The sequence below is a fragment of the Esox lucius genome, chromosome 18 (assembly GCF_011004845.1).
Source record: "Esox lucius isolate fEsoLuc1 chromosome 18, fEsoLuc1.pri, whole genome shotgun sequence".
In the NCBI taxonomy this organism is placed as follows: domain Eukaryota; kingdom Metazoa; phylum Chordata; class Actinopteri; order Esociformes; family Esocidae; genus Esox; species Esox lucius.
Window position 1 is genome coordinate 17,123,303 of NC_047586.1, and position 18,392 is coordinate 17,141,694.

Consider the following 18,392-nt stretch of genomic DNA (forward strand, 5'->3'; position numbering starts at 1 on the left):
ACCATTCTAACCACATTGTAATTTATTCGCGCATTTGGGAGGAGCACGTAACCTAACAGTGTAATTTTTTATTTTTTTGTTTCAAATAGACTGGCGAATATAATAGGTAAAAGGTAGACTATTGACAGGGACAACATTTTTCTCGACATTAATAATTTCAAGAAGTCTCAATTTCGGTAGTTTTTTTCTGACAGTGTGGATGAACCGGCGTAGCTGGTGGCATTTGCGGTAAACAATAAGGTTTGGAAACCGTTTATCATGGACCTGTGACAGTAAATAATAGATTTGATTTAAACAAGAGCACAGTAACAAATAAGGTTGGATCGTGAGCTATTGGCCTATCGAGTTTTAGGCAATAAGAGTTAGGCTATAATTGTATTTGTAGTCATGAGCAGTTTTAAGGACATTAAATCGTCCCGTCAGCCGAGCTCGGATAATAATTCCGTGAGCAGCAATGACTGGGATATGGCCAATGATGTGTTTGTGTCCTGTTATGAAGAACCGATGGGGGAGACTATACACCGGGAGATGGACTCGGTCCAGTCCGGCTTGGAGCATCTTCCTCCGCTGCTGCTAGGCGATCACCGATTATCCCAGGACGGCATGATATTGGGCCTTGTGGAAGAAGCATACTCTGGCTATCACTCTCTACCCGACTCGGGGACCGGCTATTTGGACATCACAAACGACCTGAACTATACTGAAAGTGATGGGAATGTGTCTACAAAGAAGCGGAATCGCTCGAACAGTTCCAGGCACCGCGGAGAGGTGGTCACAGAGCTGGGACCCGAGGAAGTGCGTTGGTTTTACAAGGAGGACAAAAAAACCTGGAAGCCATTTGTTGGACATGACTCTTTAAAAATTGAAGTAATTTATCGCAAATTATGTAAACTAAATCCCTGCAAGGTCAAAAGCCGAAGTCCCACCATCGAACCAGCGCAAGGCAGTGGGTCAGCCACGGTGGCGGATCCCCTCCCTGAGGACGCAGCTGAGAGGACAGCTATTCAAGCGGAGCTGACCGCAGTGCACTCGGAGGGTGGAGGGAAAAGAGGATCGGAGACCGATGAAATCGACATGGATTCCACAAGTGTCAACGTTGAGGCTGTTTGTGTCAGAGGGGGTCTCTATGAAGTGGACGTTAAAGAGAAAGAATGTTACCCAGTCTACTGGAACCGTGAGTTGCCTAATTTTATTAATAATAAAGTATTCTCTCTCACACTTGATTTCATCAGTGACACCCATTATCCTATCGAACAGTCCAAAATATGTCAGCATAAAGCCAAGATAGCCAACTTCTGACAATTATAGAATTGGACCAATGTACTTTAGCGTCGGCTGACATGACCATACATTCCAACCCCTCCGTCTACAGAGCAGGACCGTATCCCTGTGATGAGGGGCCAGTGGTTCATTGACGGCACGTGGCTCCCCCTGGAAGAGGACGAGAGTGACGAAATCGAGCTGGAGCACCTGGCTCGTTTCCGTGGCCACCAGATGAGGGAGACCTATGAGATGGCTACTGAAATGGTGACCACCACAGTGGACAGCAAGGATGGTAAAGTGGATGCACTCAATATTAATGCACTCCCCATTTCAGCACCATTAAAGTAAATAGCCTCGCACTAGCCTTTATCCGGTGAGATCCATAACGGCTGATACGAGCCTGTGAGTTATCCTGATTCCTGTGTCCCGTCACAGGGCCTTATCTTCTAAACCCTAGAAGAAAGGAAACATGGCTAGAGCACCAGAGGTTGCTTCACGGAATCGCTCAATAGGTCACATGTTGACCTTTCCTAGTGCTTTCATGGACCTGGTATCACACTACGTGCAGCGCTGGCAGCTGTTGAGCTCTAAAGCAAGTGATGAAAATACTGAGTGTAGGCTTTCTTTCTTCCGCGTCGGACCGTGACATTTAGGGCAGGGTCACAAAGAAAGCTGGTCAGGTGACGTTGTGGAAGCCGAACTCAGCAAAGCTAGAGGTGCATTCACAAGGTCACCTGCCAGTTAGAGCCATCTGCTGTCAAACTATTTTGGAAGGAAAACATGTTTGTCACACACATTGTGGAAAAATGGCCGTCACACAACGGTATCATAGTCATAGTAGGGAGAATTTCTTTTAAAGATTTTTACACCAAAAGCAAAAACAATCGGATTTCATCTACTTCATATCATTATTTTTCCATTAAGTGCCTACTGAACGCTGATTGAGTGCATGCAAGTGGTGAACTGTATGCAAGTGGGATTTTTCCGTGACTCACTAGAGACTTGAATCACATTAACAGATTTAAGTTAATAGGTCTATGTTAATTAAAGATCCTCTTGATTCATTTCTTTCCCAGCAATTCACAGTCTGAAGCTAAGCCGAAGCCATGTGGACTGGCACAGTGTGGACGAGGTCTATCTCTACAGTGACGCCACCACCTCCAAGATCGCACGCACGGTCACCCAGAGACTGGGCTTTTCCAAAGGTCTGTGTCATTGCAAGCCTTGTCATAGAATATATATATATATATTAAAAAATAAAATAACCAAAATAACCAAAGCTGAAACATGTTTCTGTAAAGTGTAAGAGGGTCCAATGACATCAAATAAAAGTCGGTATAATTCCCCTCCGTCGTGCTCAGCTGGTAGCAGTGGGACACGTCTCCATCGGGGCTATGTGGAAGAGGCGGCACCTGAAGATACACCACCTGAAACAACCCACATCGTCTTTGTGGTGCACGGGATTGGCCAGAAGATGGATCAGGGCCGAATCATCAGGAACACAAGCATGTGAGATAACAAGCTCAAGGACCTCTGTTATGTAATTGTCTTAAACCCCTGTCGGACCCTTTCATAGTGGTGTTCATAACACAGTATTACTGGAGGAAAAGGGAGCAGTAATTAACACTTTATTTGAATGCATTCTTATTGTGTTTATTACACCTTATGTAGGAGATGTTCATAGAAACTATGACTAAACTGTCATGTACATGCATCAGTGTCTGTGACATTACTGTCCTATAGGATGAGGGATGCTGCTAGGAAAATGGAGGAGAAGCATTTCTCTGATCGTTCCACAGAGCACGTGGAGTTCCTTCCCGTGGAATGGAGGTCTAAACTGTGCCTGGATGGAGGTATGTATAAGCACATTAGACCACAGCCACACTGACCTATTAAATGGAGATAAAGCTGTGTCCATAGCCACATAGGTGGTGAGAATTTGCAAGTTGTGTGAATACCAACTGGATGAATGAATGTGCTTTGAACTAAATAAGAAGCGCTGACTGGCTAATGGCTAAAAGTTCATGAACCATAGAAGAAAAGTACATATTTCAGGTTGTTAAACATATTGTACTGTAAAGTAAACAAAATATATGAATACAGAAAAAAGTATGATGAATTTTATAGCTGAATATTGTGTAATTTAGGTTATTTTTGGTTCCCCCTTGAGTCCAAATGCACCATAAACATGTTGCCAATAAACCAGATGGGAGCATTGATTGCAGGGTGCTGAGATTTAAGTTTTAGCTCTTGGACATTTTCAGACAATGGAGATATGCTGTGTTTGTCATTGCATTCCTGTCTTTTCAATCTAACTGTTTTCTTACTTTAATGACACAAACTTCAAAACTAAGGGTTACATAAAACAGAGTAACAGCATGTGTGTGTACAGAAAGAGAATTTAGCTCCAAGTCCCACTGTTTTATGTAATGGCGGGACTGAAATAACTTTGTAGGTGACTTGGGGATGTGTGCGTTTGTGTGTGTGTGTGTGTGTGTGTGTTTGTGTGTGCATTTGATGATTGCAGACACGGTGGACTCTATCACTCCAGACAAAGTTAGAGGGCTTAGGGACATGCTCAACAGCAGTGCCATGGATATCATGTACTACACCAGCCCTCTGTACAGAGATGAGGTGAGAGGATCCTTCTGTGTCTTCTCTTTTTCTCTGACTCCCCCCACAAATATTTATAGAGGTAAATTAATGACACCATCCATTTATTAATATTCAAAATAGATTTCCATTAATATAAGAATGTCGGGATATTAAAAATAACATTTTAGTATTAACAGAGCAAAGATTCCGATGAAAACAACAAGAACACAACTTAACTCAGCACAACTTAAGCACACACAAATGTTAAATGGCTTATTTTCATTGACAAAATGCATTTTAATTCAAAATTTGATTCCAACATTACAAAGTTTATTCTGCACATTGACACTTAAGAATACAAATAGAACCTGGTTCTGCACATTAGTATATTAACTTTGGTTTTATGCAGGCCTGCAATCTGAATGCCACTTATGGTCAACCTTCAAGGCTTCTGAATATCACCCTGTAACCCTACCCCTGATAGCCGCGGCCGTTCAGGCGTGATGTTTGGTGCTGATATTTCACTACCTTATCAGCAAAGGCCGGCTAACTGTGACGGTCAAATAAGCGTCCCACTCCCAAAACCAGCTCCTCAGACTTCCCACAACTACAATATCTATATCGTAGGCCACTGATATGAAACCAAGTTCCACAGTTAAAATAATGCAGTCTGCAGTGTACCCTTGTACTTGGATTGTTTATAGTCAGTAACTGTGACCTCGCCTTAACAGCTAAAGAGAACCATTGCCAATAGCAGCATTCTGACTCATAAAATGGGACCCAGGTTGGTCAGCACAGTCCAGAGCAGTGAGATTCCAGTGAGATTCCCCTGCAGCTGGAGGCCGGTGAATCAGAGGGTGCCAGTGATTCAGGTTTCATATCAGTCCCCCTGTATGTACATAAACCTGACTGACCCGTTACTTAGCACGCCGACCCGGTACCGTTACTCCGTAAATAGTCAAGTGATTGTTATTTCAATATATGTGTATTTATTCCTTTTTACTTCACTGTGCGTTTTTCGCAAAGGGCCCTCAAGTCAGTTAACAAAGCATTTTACAAATATCATGGGATTTTATCAATTGACATTCAGGAACCCAAACACACCTGTTCCTTTAGAACCCACACACACACACACACTCAAACTCGAGTGAAACCATTAGTTCCATTTGGAGGCTGTTACACCGATCCACCATGCTTTGTTCTGTGTCTGTAGATCACGAAGGGCTTGACTCAAGAGCTGAATCGTCTCTACACCCTCTTCTGCAAGAGGAACCCTGAGTTTGAGGAGAGCGGCAAGGTCTCCATTGTGTCCCACTCCCTGGGCTGCGTCATCACCTTCGACATCATGACGGGCTGGGACCCGGTACGCTTCCACCACAGAGAACCCGATGCAGAAGAACTTCACGAGTGCTGGTTGAGCTACCAGGAGCGGCAGCTACAAGAGGAGCTGAGACTCACACGGCTCAGGTAGGTAGACGGACAAGTCACCAAACGTTCACCAAAATGTTCACCAAATGTTCATTAGTCACCAGAAGACAAAAAAATTGGAATCAAACTGGGAAGGATTACTTGAACTTGTCCATTACGTTTTTAATTTCTGTATGTTTATCTTTTGCTACTGTGTTCCGAATGAAAAGATCCCACTGTTATTTGTCCCCTGTGTTGTATGTTAATGTTCTTTTAATCTATAGCTGTATGATGACATTGGTGTCTCAACCGGCTTATAGGTTACGGGATTTGGAAAGTCAGTTTGCCGCTATGCAATCCCCATCATCTGAATGCTTTTCTTCTGCCTTGAAATTTAAGGTGATGTTGACATATTCCATTTCTTCTAATTATTGTAACAGACACTGGATATTGAACCAGGGATTTACTAGAACCTTGGTTTCCCTCTGATATCTATATACTGTATATATAAACCAAATTATATTTTGTATTTTTTATAATTGTAATGTATTCCCCCCCCTATGTGTTTAATCCGTTCTAGGTGGAGAACTTCTTCTGCATGGGTTCTCCCCTGGCTGTGTTCTTGGCATTGCGAGGGATCCGGCCAGGGAACAATGTGACCCAGGATCACATCCTGCCCAAATCCATCTGCCAACGTCTCTTCAACATATTTCATCCCACCGACCCAGTGGTGAGATGACCAGCCAAACCCAAACAGTCAGTCTTTGTTGGGGTTAGGGTCGGGCGGGGCCTAAGGCTGGAGTTAGGCCTTTGGCAAGGATGGACACTTGTTCTGTTGTTTCTGTTTTCCAAACGGTTAGCTAGCTAGTGTCCATTTTGGTTCTAGGTTCGAGGTGAGATGTTTTGATGGACGTGCTTAACAAGGCTTTTGTTTGCTGCGTTCTCAGGCATACCGATTGGAGCCTCTGATCTTAAAAAACTACAGTAACATTTCACCTGTCCAAATACACTGGTGAGTAGAGGATTGATCATGTTTAAATAGATCACCATCAGTACAGCAAAAACACTGGTGAGTACCAGATTTGGTGTGTAATTTTGCCTAGAAAAGACCACTGTCAATACACTGTATACAAACACACACACAGATTTAGAGCAGCATAGAATCAGCGGCAGAACTGGAGCAGTTTTGGATGAATCAGGAACATGTAGAAATGTCTGTGAATGACGTGTAGATATTGTGACCGGGATCTCCAGGTATAACACAAGTAGTCCGACTCCATATGACCAGATCCGTCCCACGCTTCTCAACCCGGCACTGAAGGAGAGTGCTTCTGTCTCAGACACAGAGAGCCTCCCCAGCCCCTGTACCTCCCCCCCCCAGACCCGAAGACACTACGGAGAGTCCATCACTAACCTGGGTAAAGCCAGCATCATGGGTAAGAGGGAGGAAAGAGAGACTTTCTTGAATTATATTCTTCATTTTTATCCACTCCCTTTTAGACTTCTGTTTTTGTATTATCCTTTCACTTTAGACTTTTCAGATTTTATTATGGCATAGTAGAGAGTGGCCTGTTGGACATGAAATATATTTCATCCTGTTGAATTAGCTCATTTAAGCTCGCTGAAACAGAAGTAGCTCGCAAAGCTGATGTAGCGGCAAGCCAAGCACAAACTCACCGCCCAGCTTCAACAAATCAATGCAGGGCAATTAAGTCCTGCCACAGGGATTGACACGCTAGAACCTTGGAAAAAAATGGTGTTGATTGTGTTGTGTACAGGATAAGTGCTGCGCTGCGACAATCTGTCCTCAAGTCCTGCTCTGTTCCCCGTCTCGGGCAGGCGCCGCAAGTCTTGGAAAAGGCATTGGCGGGATCTTCTTCTCCCGCTTCTCTCGCTCCAGTGGTCAGGTGGGCAGTGTGGAGGAGGAGCCTTCTGACTCTGAGGGCGGAGCCTTGGAGGTGGATAATGCCATGTCGGGGGAGGAGGCTGTTTCTGCTGAGTTAGAGGAGAAGTTACCAGTAGTCCAAGAGACGAGGGAGATCGAGCCCTCCATGTCTAGATCCACGTCGGCTGTCCTGGACAACGCCACATGTATGTATGCCTGTCCTCCATCCGTGGGACCTAAGCAGTTACCATAGGGCTTATAGGCACTTTAGCCCATAATAATATATAATAATAAAAACAGTTCGGTATTAAGAACCGTGTTCGACCCATATTGTTATCAGAAACAGGGGGAAACTTCATAATGCACTAATCCTTTTTTACTGAGGTTTCCCTGTTGCGTTTTCTAACAGCCTTCTCGTGTTGTTGTCCAAGTGCGTGTTTTAATTGTATAACCCTTATGTGGCCTCTTAATGGCGCAGCGTTAAAGCTATCACCTGGCAGTTAGCTGCATCGTTGTGAGACCAGGGTTCCAATCCTGCTTGCGGATTGGCCTAGAGGTCCGGCAGGGTACAGGGGTACAATTGCTGCAAAGCCGAAAGATATCACGACATTCAACTGTTTTCTTTTTGTGTTACAGTGGAGTTGGAGAGGCGTATTGACTTCGAGCTGCGGGAGGGTATGGTGGAGAGCCGCTATTGGTCGGCGGTGACCTCGCACACAGCTTATTGGTGTTCACATGACGTGGCGCTGTTTCTTCTCACTTTCATGTACAGACGAGAGTGTCCCACTCAGCAGTCTGAGGATAACCCTGAGTTATCGTAGCCCACAGCCAACACAAACACACATCGAATTAATTAATGTATAGGGAAATCAAAATGTATTCTCCTTTAAAATCCTATTTTTACTAATCCTGCCCTCACAGTAACACTAACCTTAACCTCAATTACCTTAACCCTAAACCTAATCATTAACCCTTAACATCAGTTTTACCATGAAACTATCACTTAGGCCAAAAAATATGGAGACAGGGAAAATGTACCTGGTTTACCGCAGTTTGGGAACATTTGTATGATGAAACCTGCTCACACAGACACACACGTGATCTAGAGTGAGGAGACATAGCTGTGATTCAGTGACCACATTATAGCCTGTGGTCTGCCTATGGTCAGTCTTTGGTCAGCCTGTGGTCATCTTGTCAGAGACCCTTCCCTTTACCCTATGATCCTAATGTTGACTGTTCCTCTAATGGTCACAATGCTGACAATTCATCCACCCTGTGGGTTAAATGAAGACTGTATTCCCTCCTAAGCACCTACCAACCTGATAAAAGACTGTTTCCTGTGATCTTCAGTGACGACTGGTTCTCTGGGCAAATCTTTAGGTGTCCATCCTCTTGGAATCTACAGCAACACAGCCTCGACTTGATCTGTCACTCCTGAAAATGTAGCCATGGCTAAAGCCTAAACTCAACTCTAAGCATCAACCCTCATTCAGATGCTTTGCTTGTAGAGTTACATTAAAATCCATCCCTTTACGGTCGGAATACCTACAGAGAAGATGCTACAACCGCCATTGTTTTGTTTGTTTGTGTTTGACCAGGCTAGGGTTAAAGCCCTAATATGGGTGAAACTGGACTGGAGCATACAGTAGACCAAATAGGATGCAGCCCTAAAGACTAAAGTATAATTCACAGTCCACAGACAGAGACGTGTTTGTCCGGTATCCCCTTTTTAACATTGCTACGCTGCTCTGAGATCACGTCAGCAAAGGATGCACGGGCTCTGCTGTGAGGGGTTGCCAGATTGCTATATGTTCCCGTGTTTACACAGACTGATTAATCGCAAGGTTTCCATGAAGGATGACGGAATTATATAAATGTTGAATGCACAATTTAAGAGATGTTGCCAAATGCCGTTTTTGTTGATCTCTGCTAACTTAGTGGCGGGTGCTGTTTTTTGTGTGAAACATCCATCGGGAGAACACACATCTTGGTTCCTCTGTAAACGGTCTCGATCGAATAGAGCACTGCTAGATCCATTTGTACTAATAACACAGACATGTCGCACATATTCAGGAACGTGATATTTTTCGGCACTTTCTAGTCAGGCAACTGACAAAGACAGAAACATATCAGTAAAAGAAGAAACGTGCATGAAGTACCCATGCAAAATGTTTAATGCATATCCGCCTAACGAAACAGTTTCAATGGCGAGGCCTGGAGAATACGCTGTACTTATTTTTCTAACACCTTATTTCAATCAATAACGATCCGGGTCAAAAGGAAAACAAAGCATGATATTCAGGATGTCTAGACAGGGAGGAATATGCTTTCAGTAATAATGTATTGCTATTAATCCGGAGTTGCGGCATGCAGACTCATTGGAAGCCATAGGAGGGTTTCTTTGTGATTGTTTATTAAAATAAATATAACACTATTACCATCATAACTCAAATCAGATCTCTCTGCAATAGGATGTCTTTGGTTTTTGTGTCAACATGAACTTTTTTTTTACCCAGTACGTGTTGTCAGAGAATTACTTTTGGTGTTTTTGTGAATATTTGATATTTAAGTTCTCAACGTGTTTCAGTGTCATCCGGAGTCATAGAAATGTCATCCCCTAATGTATGGTGGTGTGTAACTTGGCCAATGCAGTACTGCTCAGCTTGTTTCAGTTTGGCTCAGTAGTTTAATATGGGTATTGAGTGGCCTGTTACCCTTGTTTACATGTCATTGTTACACACAAACCTAACACGCTGACAACCTCCTCCGCTTCTCATGATACAACTTACCTATTGATGTGCCATGAGGTGTTCCACTGATATATGTGTATATGCTTAATTTTGCATAGAGTTATGATTCCAGGCAAAATTAAATACTGAACGCAAAGGAAATTGAATTGTGGTTAATTGTGTTGTGGTTAGTCCGCACTTCAGCTGTATTACCCTTTACTAGCACTAGAGGACTCCCTTTCTGTCATGTCTCCACCTAGCCCGTTCTACTGTCATGCTCGTTGTGTTGTCTTTTCGAAGTAATGACGTGGTGCTTATAAACCTTGGTAAACGATTTGTTTTACATTAAAATAGATATCGACAGCTGTCTGACTGTGGTATCCTCATTCAACTTTACCTTTGAGAAGAAAGAATAGGGAACTTTAAAAAGTAGTTTAATGACAAAATGCGTTTTTACAGTAGTTAATTGAAATAGTTGTAGGTTTTGCATAAAATGCATGGTTAAAGCATTTGCAACCCGCAATAAATAATGTCAGTTCTAGTAAATTAGGATGACTGTTTTGTATTGTAACCGATATTGTATTATTACCAATCTGTTGTAATGAAATTCTAACTCCGTTGTCAATTTTCCCACGTGACGTCCTAACTAAGGTCAAATAGAACGGTCTCCCAGACAGATTTGCCTTCTCCGTAAGGCACGCCGTTGTGGTGTGCCAACACTTTAAAAAGGCGTAACTGGGAATAGTTTGGTGAGAATTACTGCGTCTCAGAGGTGTGAAGAGTAAAGCAACGAAAAAGGTATCGTAAACTATTATTTCTGATCTCTTGAGGAATGTTCTTAATGCCACGGGAAATTTCAACTGAAATAATTAAGCAACTTTCTTTTTAGGAGGTCAAGAACTCTTACAGACGTATCATTCAGCACTTTACTCATACATTACCCTTTAAAGCTCATTGCTTTTCTTATGATATAATGCATAATATGACGCTTGCTGTCTACATTTGATTCTCTGTTCAAAGATCACCAACTACCTTGCACTCAGTTGCGCTATGAATATCCAGTCCGCAATCAATAGGGAGGTGTTTGTCCCCCGGGATGAGAGGATGCTTGTGGCGGTGGAGGTGAAGAGGAGGAAGAGGAAAAGGGTCCCCTTTTTGCCCACTGGAGGCAAGGGAGACTATGTGACATACATCTGTTTGTCAGGTAACGCCTGTGTTTTAGAAGCTTTTTAATACATCGTTACTACCTCTTTCGATCTACTTCTGTCAATGCATTTAATAGTTTTCGCAGGTGTCTAGGAAATCGAAAGCAGGGTGTGCCTGACGGTATTAGTGGTGATCTAGGTTGCTTTATGAAATTCAAATTAAAGTTTTGAGTTGGATCCCAGTTGGAGAGGCTCGTTGTGAATATGGGTCCATGTATCTTTAACTACCAGGTAAATACGTATGTGTGACACTTTGACGTCGCTGTCCTTTTACCACTCTGTAGTCCTGGTACATACAACTCTCTTATTCCGTAGGCTATAGAAAGCATGAATTGTTTAACCATAAGAGTGGCATTGTCTGACTGGGAAGATTCCGAGGTATTCATCTTGTTGAAATGAGGACATTGTGCTGATGGCTATCTAGGATCTCTGAGTCTGACACTATGAGAGGACATGGATCCTAAAGCTGAACCGGAAGGATAATTCCCATATTTAGTGGTGTTCAGTGTCACCCGTCTCCCTAGTCACTATTGTTACTGCGATGAAGTCACCCGGAGCCCCGGCTCCTCACTGGCCCGACCCAAACCACTGATGGATGGGTGCCCTCACATGGCACTGCCAGTCTCCAGTCATTATAAACCTTCATATCGCGTGAACACTGGAACAATAGGAATCTGAAGTCTATATGTTGATCTTTGATTGCGTCTGGGCACCAGTGGCTTCTGCGTCATGGTCATTAATTCACAGTTAAAGACATGTTCAGTAACGCAAAGTAAATCTTTTATTGTCTTTTAAAATCCTGCCTTGAATTGTGGCCTCAGTTGGTTCAGCTGTCTAAGCTGCTGCCTCTGGCAGAATTAATATCTTTTAGAAAAGTCTTTATTCCAGTAGTGGGTACATTAACATGGTCGTCCGTTGGGGATTTATATAACGTGTGCTTGCTTACCATTTCAGTGGTAACATACTCATGATCCCTCCCACATATCCGCAGTGACCAATAAAAGGCCAGCTCAGCTTCTCATCACCAAGATCAAACGATTTGGAGGCTCCACCCCCTTCACCAGGAGGTCACAGTGGACAGTGGAGCAGCTCCGCCAGGTCAACGGCATAAACCCCAACAAGGTGACCTTGCCACCAGCATATAGGCCAACATATTGGACACATGAATCCCAAAAGCCATTAATTGACTAAAATGGCATGAGTCTGAATCCCCACAGGACCTTGGAGCAAAACTTGGAAATGCGGTTCTCTGCCTTATTACAACATCATTCATTACTTTTTTTAGATCCACTTCAAATGTGGCTTACGCCAACTCAAATATGTAAATATCTATTGGACAGGGGGACTTTTATAAATAACTTTTTGTAGAGTGAATTGATGCAAATGTCACCTTGTGACATTTACACAGCTATCATAAAGCTGAACAGGCATAAGCCTAAACGGAACATCCACTTATTTGAAGTGTATCGAATTAATCCCTATGGAAGAAGTTAATGGTGTATTAACGCAAATAACCTCTTTTCAAGAGCTTCCGCTAGGTGTTGTGGGGATTATGACACGTCAGCTAAAAGGTCCTTACTTTGTGTTCTTTGTTGTTCATTGTGTAAAATCCCTGAAGTCAGGAATGTGATTTTATTAGACCATCAAATAAGTGCTGCTATTGGACTATAGTTGTTCCCCTAACAGTAACTTTCACTTCATCCCCTGTGACTCAGGACTGCCCAGAGTTTGACCTGGTATTCGATAACGCTTTGGACCAATGGGTGGCCAGCTCTGCGCCAGAGAAGTGTATCTTCATCCAGATCATGTACCATGCCTGTCAGACATACTGGGACGGCAAAGAGGGGGTCCATGGTGGCTTGGGTAGGCCTGCTGGGGACCAGCAGAAGGGCGAGATGGTTCCCGAGGGCCAGGGTAGTCCAGGGAGCCCGACAGGAAGGCCAGGCCTCCAGGCAAGAAGGAAGAGCATCGTGGGTCCCAAGCCCCCCAAGCCCCGCAAGCCTGAGTTTGTCAACTGTCACTCCAAACTCACAGGAGGTAAGGGGTGCTGAAGGACAAGCACAGAGTCTATTGTCAACAGTCGGTCCCAATTCCGACTGTCCCAAACCTCTCCCCTTCCACGGTCTCAAATCAAAGTGCTACGGGAATGAATTTGCATTACCAGTAAGTTTGCATTCTGAAACCACTGAATCAGCATTAGCAGTGGCATGACCTCTCATGTTGCAGGGACTTTCTAATTGCCTTCTTGATCATGGTAATGTTTTTTTAAAGGTTTCCTATGTTTGTCTTATCGGCTTGCACTGTGTCATTCTGACAGATGCCAGCAATGTTAATCTGATCCTTAACCGCTGCAAAGTATTTTTCAACCGCATGAAGAAGGCAATGGTTTTAAAGCGAAGCCGCCCTCAAACTGTAGGTAAGTATCTAAATAATAGCCCAGATTTACTGTAATAATACTCAGCTGTTTAGTAGCAACAGTGTCTTTGCAGAGATGACAAAGGCATGTGGGGAAATGTACCTTAGTTGACCGACGGCTATATGGGTTGTATTCCCATGAAGTCCTAACCCTCTTTTAGGCAATGGCTGGTTTGATCTATTGTCCTCAGTGACACCTCTCCAATACAGCAGAGAATGGCTCTTCTATGAGGGTTACGCCTAGATGAGTGGTGACTTTGTGTCCAAACCTCCGGCTAAAAAACAAAGGCAGGCCTTGAGAACGCGGGGCAGGGTGACTGAGAAGGAACGCGGCTCCCCATTGAGCTCTCAGAGAGGGAGGGGTGGTTGTCATGTGTGGCACTGGGAGAGGTGCCAGGCTGTAGCTGGTCGTAGAGACAGAGCAACTGCTAATATAGTGTCCTAAGCTGAACAATTCAGGTCTGGGTATGATCAGTTTAGACCTTTTAGACCACAATGAATGATATTATATGGATTAGATCAGTTGTCCTACTCTGATGCTATGTGGATACATCCCAGATCTGTGAAAACGTTTACTGTTCTCTTATCTTTAAGTTAACACCAGCTAATATGGCTACTTGGCTTTTTTGATTAAGGTTCCTGATGTAATAAAATTAGGAACAGGCTGGGTTTAAGCACTTTGTGGGATTCATAAAATAGATTACTACAGTAATGCCTAATAATTTTTTTTTATTGTTTGTTATCAAGGAAGAGGATTTCTTTGCAGTGTTTGAGACCACATTTAGCACAAGCTCTGTAATAATGATGGCTTTCGGGTAGAATTAAATGTATAGGATTCTACAAGTCAATGATTTGACTGTTTTACTTGTTTTATCTGTGCATTTAATCATATCAAATTGGTGAAATTTAGGTGGATCACCTGAGCCCTGAGTACACCATCTCTAATGTACTTGTCTCTGCCCATGTGCGTTTATAGCAGGTCCCAGTGGGCAGCGCCCCTATGGGGGCAGCATGGGTAGTGTAGTCCAGAAGGCCAGCCAGGCCCTGCATGAGCGCGGGGAGAGACTGGGCCGAGCCGAGGAGAAGACTGTAGACCTGATGCACAAAGCCCAACAATTTGCGGACACTGCTCACAAGGTGAGGCATTACACTTTTGAATGAAAATTATATTTATGCCCTTGTTAACAGTAAGGGACAGCATGTTAAATTGTGGTTAGGTCAGTAAACTAAATGTTGCTAGACTGAAAGCCCAGAAAGATTCCTTTAGACTGTTACAATTGTCTCTCTCTCACACACACACACTCCACTTTCTTCTGTGTTGTTTGTATTTGGAAATGAGGCTTAAATATAACACATTATCTTATTTAGATCATCCCCAAGTAATTAAGAAGTTTGATATTCATGAAATTGGTTTAGGTTTGCATTCTCCTACACAGTACCAGACAAATACTTGGAAAGACCTACTCAGTCAATATTATTTCTTTATTTTACTGTTTTCCACATTGTAGAATAATAGTGAATAAATCAAAACTATGAAATAACACATGTAGTAACCAAAACATTGTTAAACAAATCCATACATTTATATTGTAGATTGTTCTAAGTAGCCTCCTTTTGCCTTGATGGAAGCTTTGCGTTCTCTTCTTTGTCAAATAGGTCTTACACATCCTGGAGGTGTGTTTTGGGTCGTTGTACTTTTGAAAAACAAATAATAGTCCCTGTAAGCGCAAACCAGATGGGATGGCGTGTCACTGCATAATAATTTGGTAGCTATGCTGGTTGAGTGTGCCTTGAATTCTAAATAAATCACATACATTGTCACCAGCAAAGTACCCCCACACCATCACACCTCCTCCTCCAAGCTTGATGATGGGAACCACACACGCGGAGATTGTCATCTCACTGTGGTTGAACACCCATCGGCATCTCACTGTGGTTGAACAAAAAAATCTTAGATTTTGACTAATCAGACCAATGGATAGATTTTCACCGGTCTAATATCCGTATCTCATGTTTCTTGTCCCATGCAAGTCTTTTTGTCTTATTGGTATCCTTCAGTAGTTGTTTCTTTGCAGCAATTCGACCATAAAGGTCTGATTCATGCAGTCTCACTGAACAGTTGATGTTGAGTTGTGTCTGTTACTTGAACTCTATGAAGGATTTATTTGGGCTGTAATCTGATGTGCAGATAATTGCTGATTTCTGAGGCTGGTAACTCGACTTTAAATTATTGTCTGCAGAAGAAGTAACTCTGGCTCTTCATTTTCTATGGTGGTCCTCATAAGAGCCAGTTTCATCAAAAAGCTTGATTGTTTTTGTGAGTTCTAAATATCGTCTGGATTGACTGACAGTCATGTCCTTAATTAATAATGTACTGTCATTTCTCATTGCTTATATGTGCTGTTCTTGCCATAATATGGATTACTACAGTACAGATATAATAATGGTCTTCTGTATACCAAACCTTTCATGTCACAACACAACCTATAGGCTCAAACGCATTAAGGAAGGAAAGAAAAGAAATTCCACAAATTAATTTTCAGCAAGGTAAGCCTGTTAATTGAAATGCATTCCAGGTGACTACGTCTTGAAACTAGTTGAGAGAATGCACAGTGTGTGTAACGCTGTCATCAAGACAAAGGGGGACTACTTTGAATAATCAACATGATTGCTACATGATTCCATGTGTGTTATTTAATAGTTTTAATGTCTTCACTTATTCTACAATGTGCAAAATATCCTTGAGTGAGTTGGTGTGTCCAACATTTTGACTGGTACTCTATATCAGGCCCTAAAATGTCCCCCTTACATATAAAATCCAAAATAAATACGTATTTAATGGGAAATTAGCTGGATTGTGAAAATGATTAATTTCTTTCTTCTCTAGCTGGCTCTGAAGTATTCCCACTAAAAGCTTCTGGTTCTGGAGTCCTTGGTGCTAATTCACCTGAGTCTGTATAATAACGTGTACTAATGTTGTACTGAGGCATATTTTAAAGCCAGCTGACTGCAGTTCCTCTATGAAGAATACAATGTTCTGAGAGGAAGACTGGGTTGTTATACATGCCCTTTGGATGTTGACTGGATGAATAACTGTGTCACCTGTGTCAAAAGTCTATGGACATGTTTACAGGAAGGCCGTGGGGTGGATAGCCCAGTTGAGAACCTGGAAAACAGAAGAACCTTTGACTAGCTATTGAACTGGATGGCAACGTTGTTTCAATGTCACTGCTTGAAAGGACTTGTTGCCGTGCTTCAGTAGCCTCTGCTCTGAAAGTTTTAGGGATTTTGTTTATTGACCTATTTGGTTTACGTGAGGCAGTAGATATTTAAATATTGGCATATTCATTCTTATGGTTACACCTGATAAGTGAAGTTGAATACGTGATTCATTTCTTTCCATGACTCTTCAGAGTTCACATGTCCTCTCTGTAATGGAAGTATTTTTCTATGGCAGTCTTCTTTCATAAATGATTGACCATTTTATGATGCTGAATGGGCACATAAAGAGCAGGCTGTGAATACTGGCACAGAAAATAAAATTTGGATTGCCACTTGAGGATATGGGAGAATGCATTTTACCCATTTCAAAACGTATTTATATATTTACAAATGACACTAATTGCATTTGAATGTTTTTAAATAGATACGTATAGTTCTTTCCGGTTATTGCCTCTAGGTTTTGTCAGAGCAGGTGCAGGGGTGTGTAAGGGACTGGATGTCTTGGCTCTTTCTAGAGAGGAGGATATTGCATGGTTTCTTTCACTAATTTGCTTTCAGTGTTTGTCAATGTTGACTTTCAGTACCCTTTCTCCGCTTGTTTCAGAACCATCGATTGCTCACTAATCTTTGTTCCAAATTCCAGTTGCTTGTATTCCTATTCGGGTCTTGTCTTTGTGAAATTGTGTTTGATTAATTGATCCGCTTAATTGTCATTGTCTTGTTGCATTTCTGGTCAGTTTCTTGTCTCTTGTACCAATGTGCTTTTTTGCATGTATTCATGTCTCTTATGATTGGTTAAACTTTGAAGTGTTGAGTTTAGCGGATATGTCCTTGTGACTGGATGTTTGATGGTTAACCTATTCGCCCAACTAGCTCTCTGTGGAAGTAAATCACCCTAGGAACCAGGTTTATGTGGTAATGAAGCCTTTTTTAAGCGTTGAGACTCTAAGGCTGTTTGATTGGTTAGTGATGAGGGCAGGTTAGGATGATGGACTAGTTGTACTGTTTGCAAGATTGGTCGAAATGGGCTTCATGCCTAATGATAATGTGTTTTATTGTATACCATAAAGACAGAGCTAATGTATGATGTGCTTTAGCAGTTAGGAAAGTTGGCCTCTTAATGCTCAACCTCACAGAATGAGGTTAGCCTTACCTGTCTTTGCTGAATGAGGCTTGCTACATGAATGCTGTGGTGATCTCATATTCTGTTCTGTTGAATCTAATTTATTTGTACATGTACAGTCCAAGAAGGAGGACATTACCTTTATAGATGTTAACCTTGTACTGACAGGTTTTACTAAAATTTCTACTTTTATAACATAGGCTTTGAACTCTTTAGTATGAAATGAAATGTTAACATTGTGCACTGTCTTTAATGAGAAGAGCATGACCTCTTTTTCACCCAATAAATGAAATGGGACCCATCTGGTGTTCTGTGTTTTTATTGTATTAGTGTCTAATGACTTATTGGATAGATGACTGTAGTTACAGTTTGCTGACACAAGAGGGTGCCTGAAACTGCTGCCATTTGTTAATATAACCTTTAATGTATTCTGCACTGTTAATACAACACATTTGAATGGTCTAACAGATACTGTTCTCGAACTCTGTTTCTAAATATTTTAGGTATTGCAATAATCTAGAGATTGTTCAGATCCTGTGGAGAAAATT

General features: G+C 42.3%; 2 protein-coding genes across 3 annotated transcripts; both read left to right on the plus strand.

The window, feature by feature from the left end:
* The first annotated feature begins 43 nt into the window (after nt 1–43).
* Nucleotides 44–10,613, plus strand: ddhd1b (DDHD domain containing 1b). 2 transcript variants are annotated; one of them, XR_002198170.3, is made up of 14 exons: nt 44–1,174; nt 1,373–1,555; nt 2,340–2,468; nt 2,625–2,772; nt 3,007–3,116; nt 3,791–3,897; nt 5,072–5,325; nt 5,586–5,664; nt 5,846–5,995; nt 6,213–6,277; nt 6,520–6,701; nt 7,105–7,356; nt 7,787–10,205; nt 10,531–10,613. XR_002198170.3 is itself a non-coding variant. In XM_013138617.4 (13 exons), the coding sequence occupies exons 1-13, from the start codon at nt 388–390 to the stop codon at nt 7,969–7,971; spliced, it is 2,631 nt and encodes an 876-aa protein (XP_012994071.2). In that variant the 5' UTR covers nt 44–387; the 3' UTR covers nt 7,972–10,391. The 2 variants fall into 2 exon arrangements, 1 of the variants encoding a protein (XP_012994071.2); XM_013138617.4 differs by lacking the exon at nt 10,531–10,613 and having other exon boundaries at nt 7,787–10,391.
* On the plus strand, nt 10,551–18,145 carry stxbp6l (syntaxin binding protein 6 (amisyn), like). The gene is made up of 7 exons (XM_013138619.4): nt 10,551–10,677; nt 10,900–11,083; nt 12,076–12,206; nt 12,800–13,121; nt 13,402–13,500; nt 14,476–14,636; nt 16,387–18,145. The coding sequence occupies exons 2-7, from the start codon at nt 10,930–10,932 to the stop codon at nt 16,408–16,410; spliced, it is 891 nt and encodes a 296-aa protein (XP_012994073.1). The 5' UTR covers nt 10,551–10,677; nt 10,900–10,929; the 3' UTR covers nt 16,411–18,145.
* The last annotated feature ends 247 nt before the right edge of the window (nt 18,146–18,392 follow it).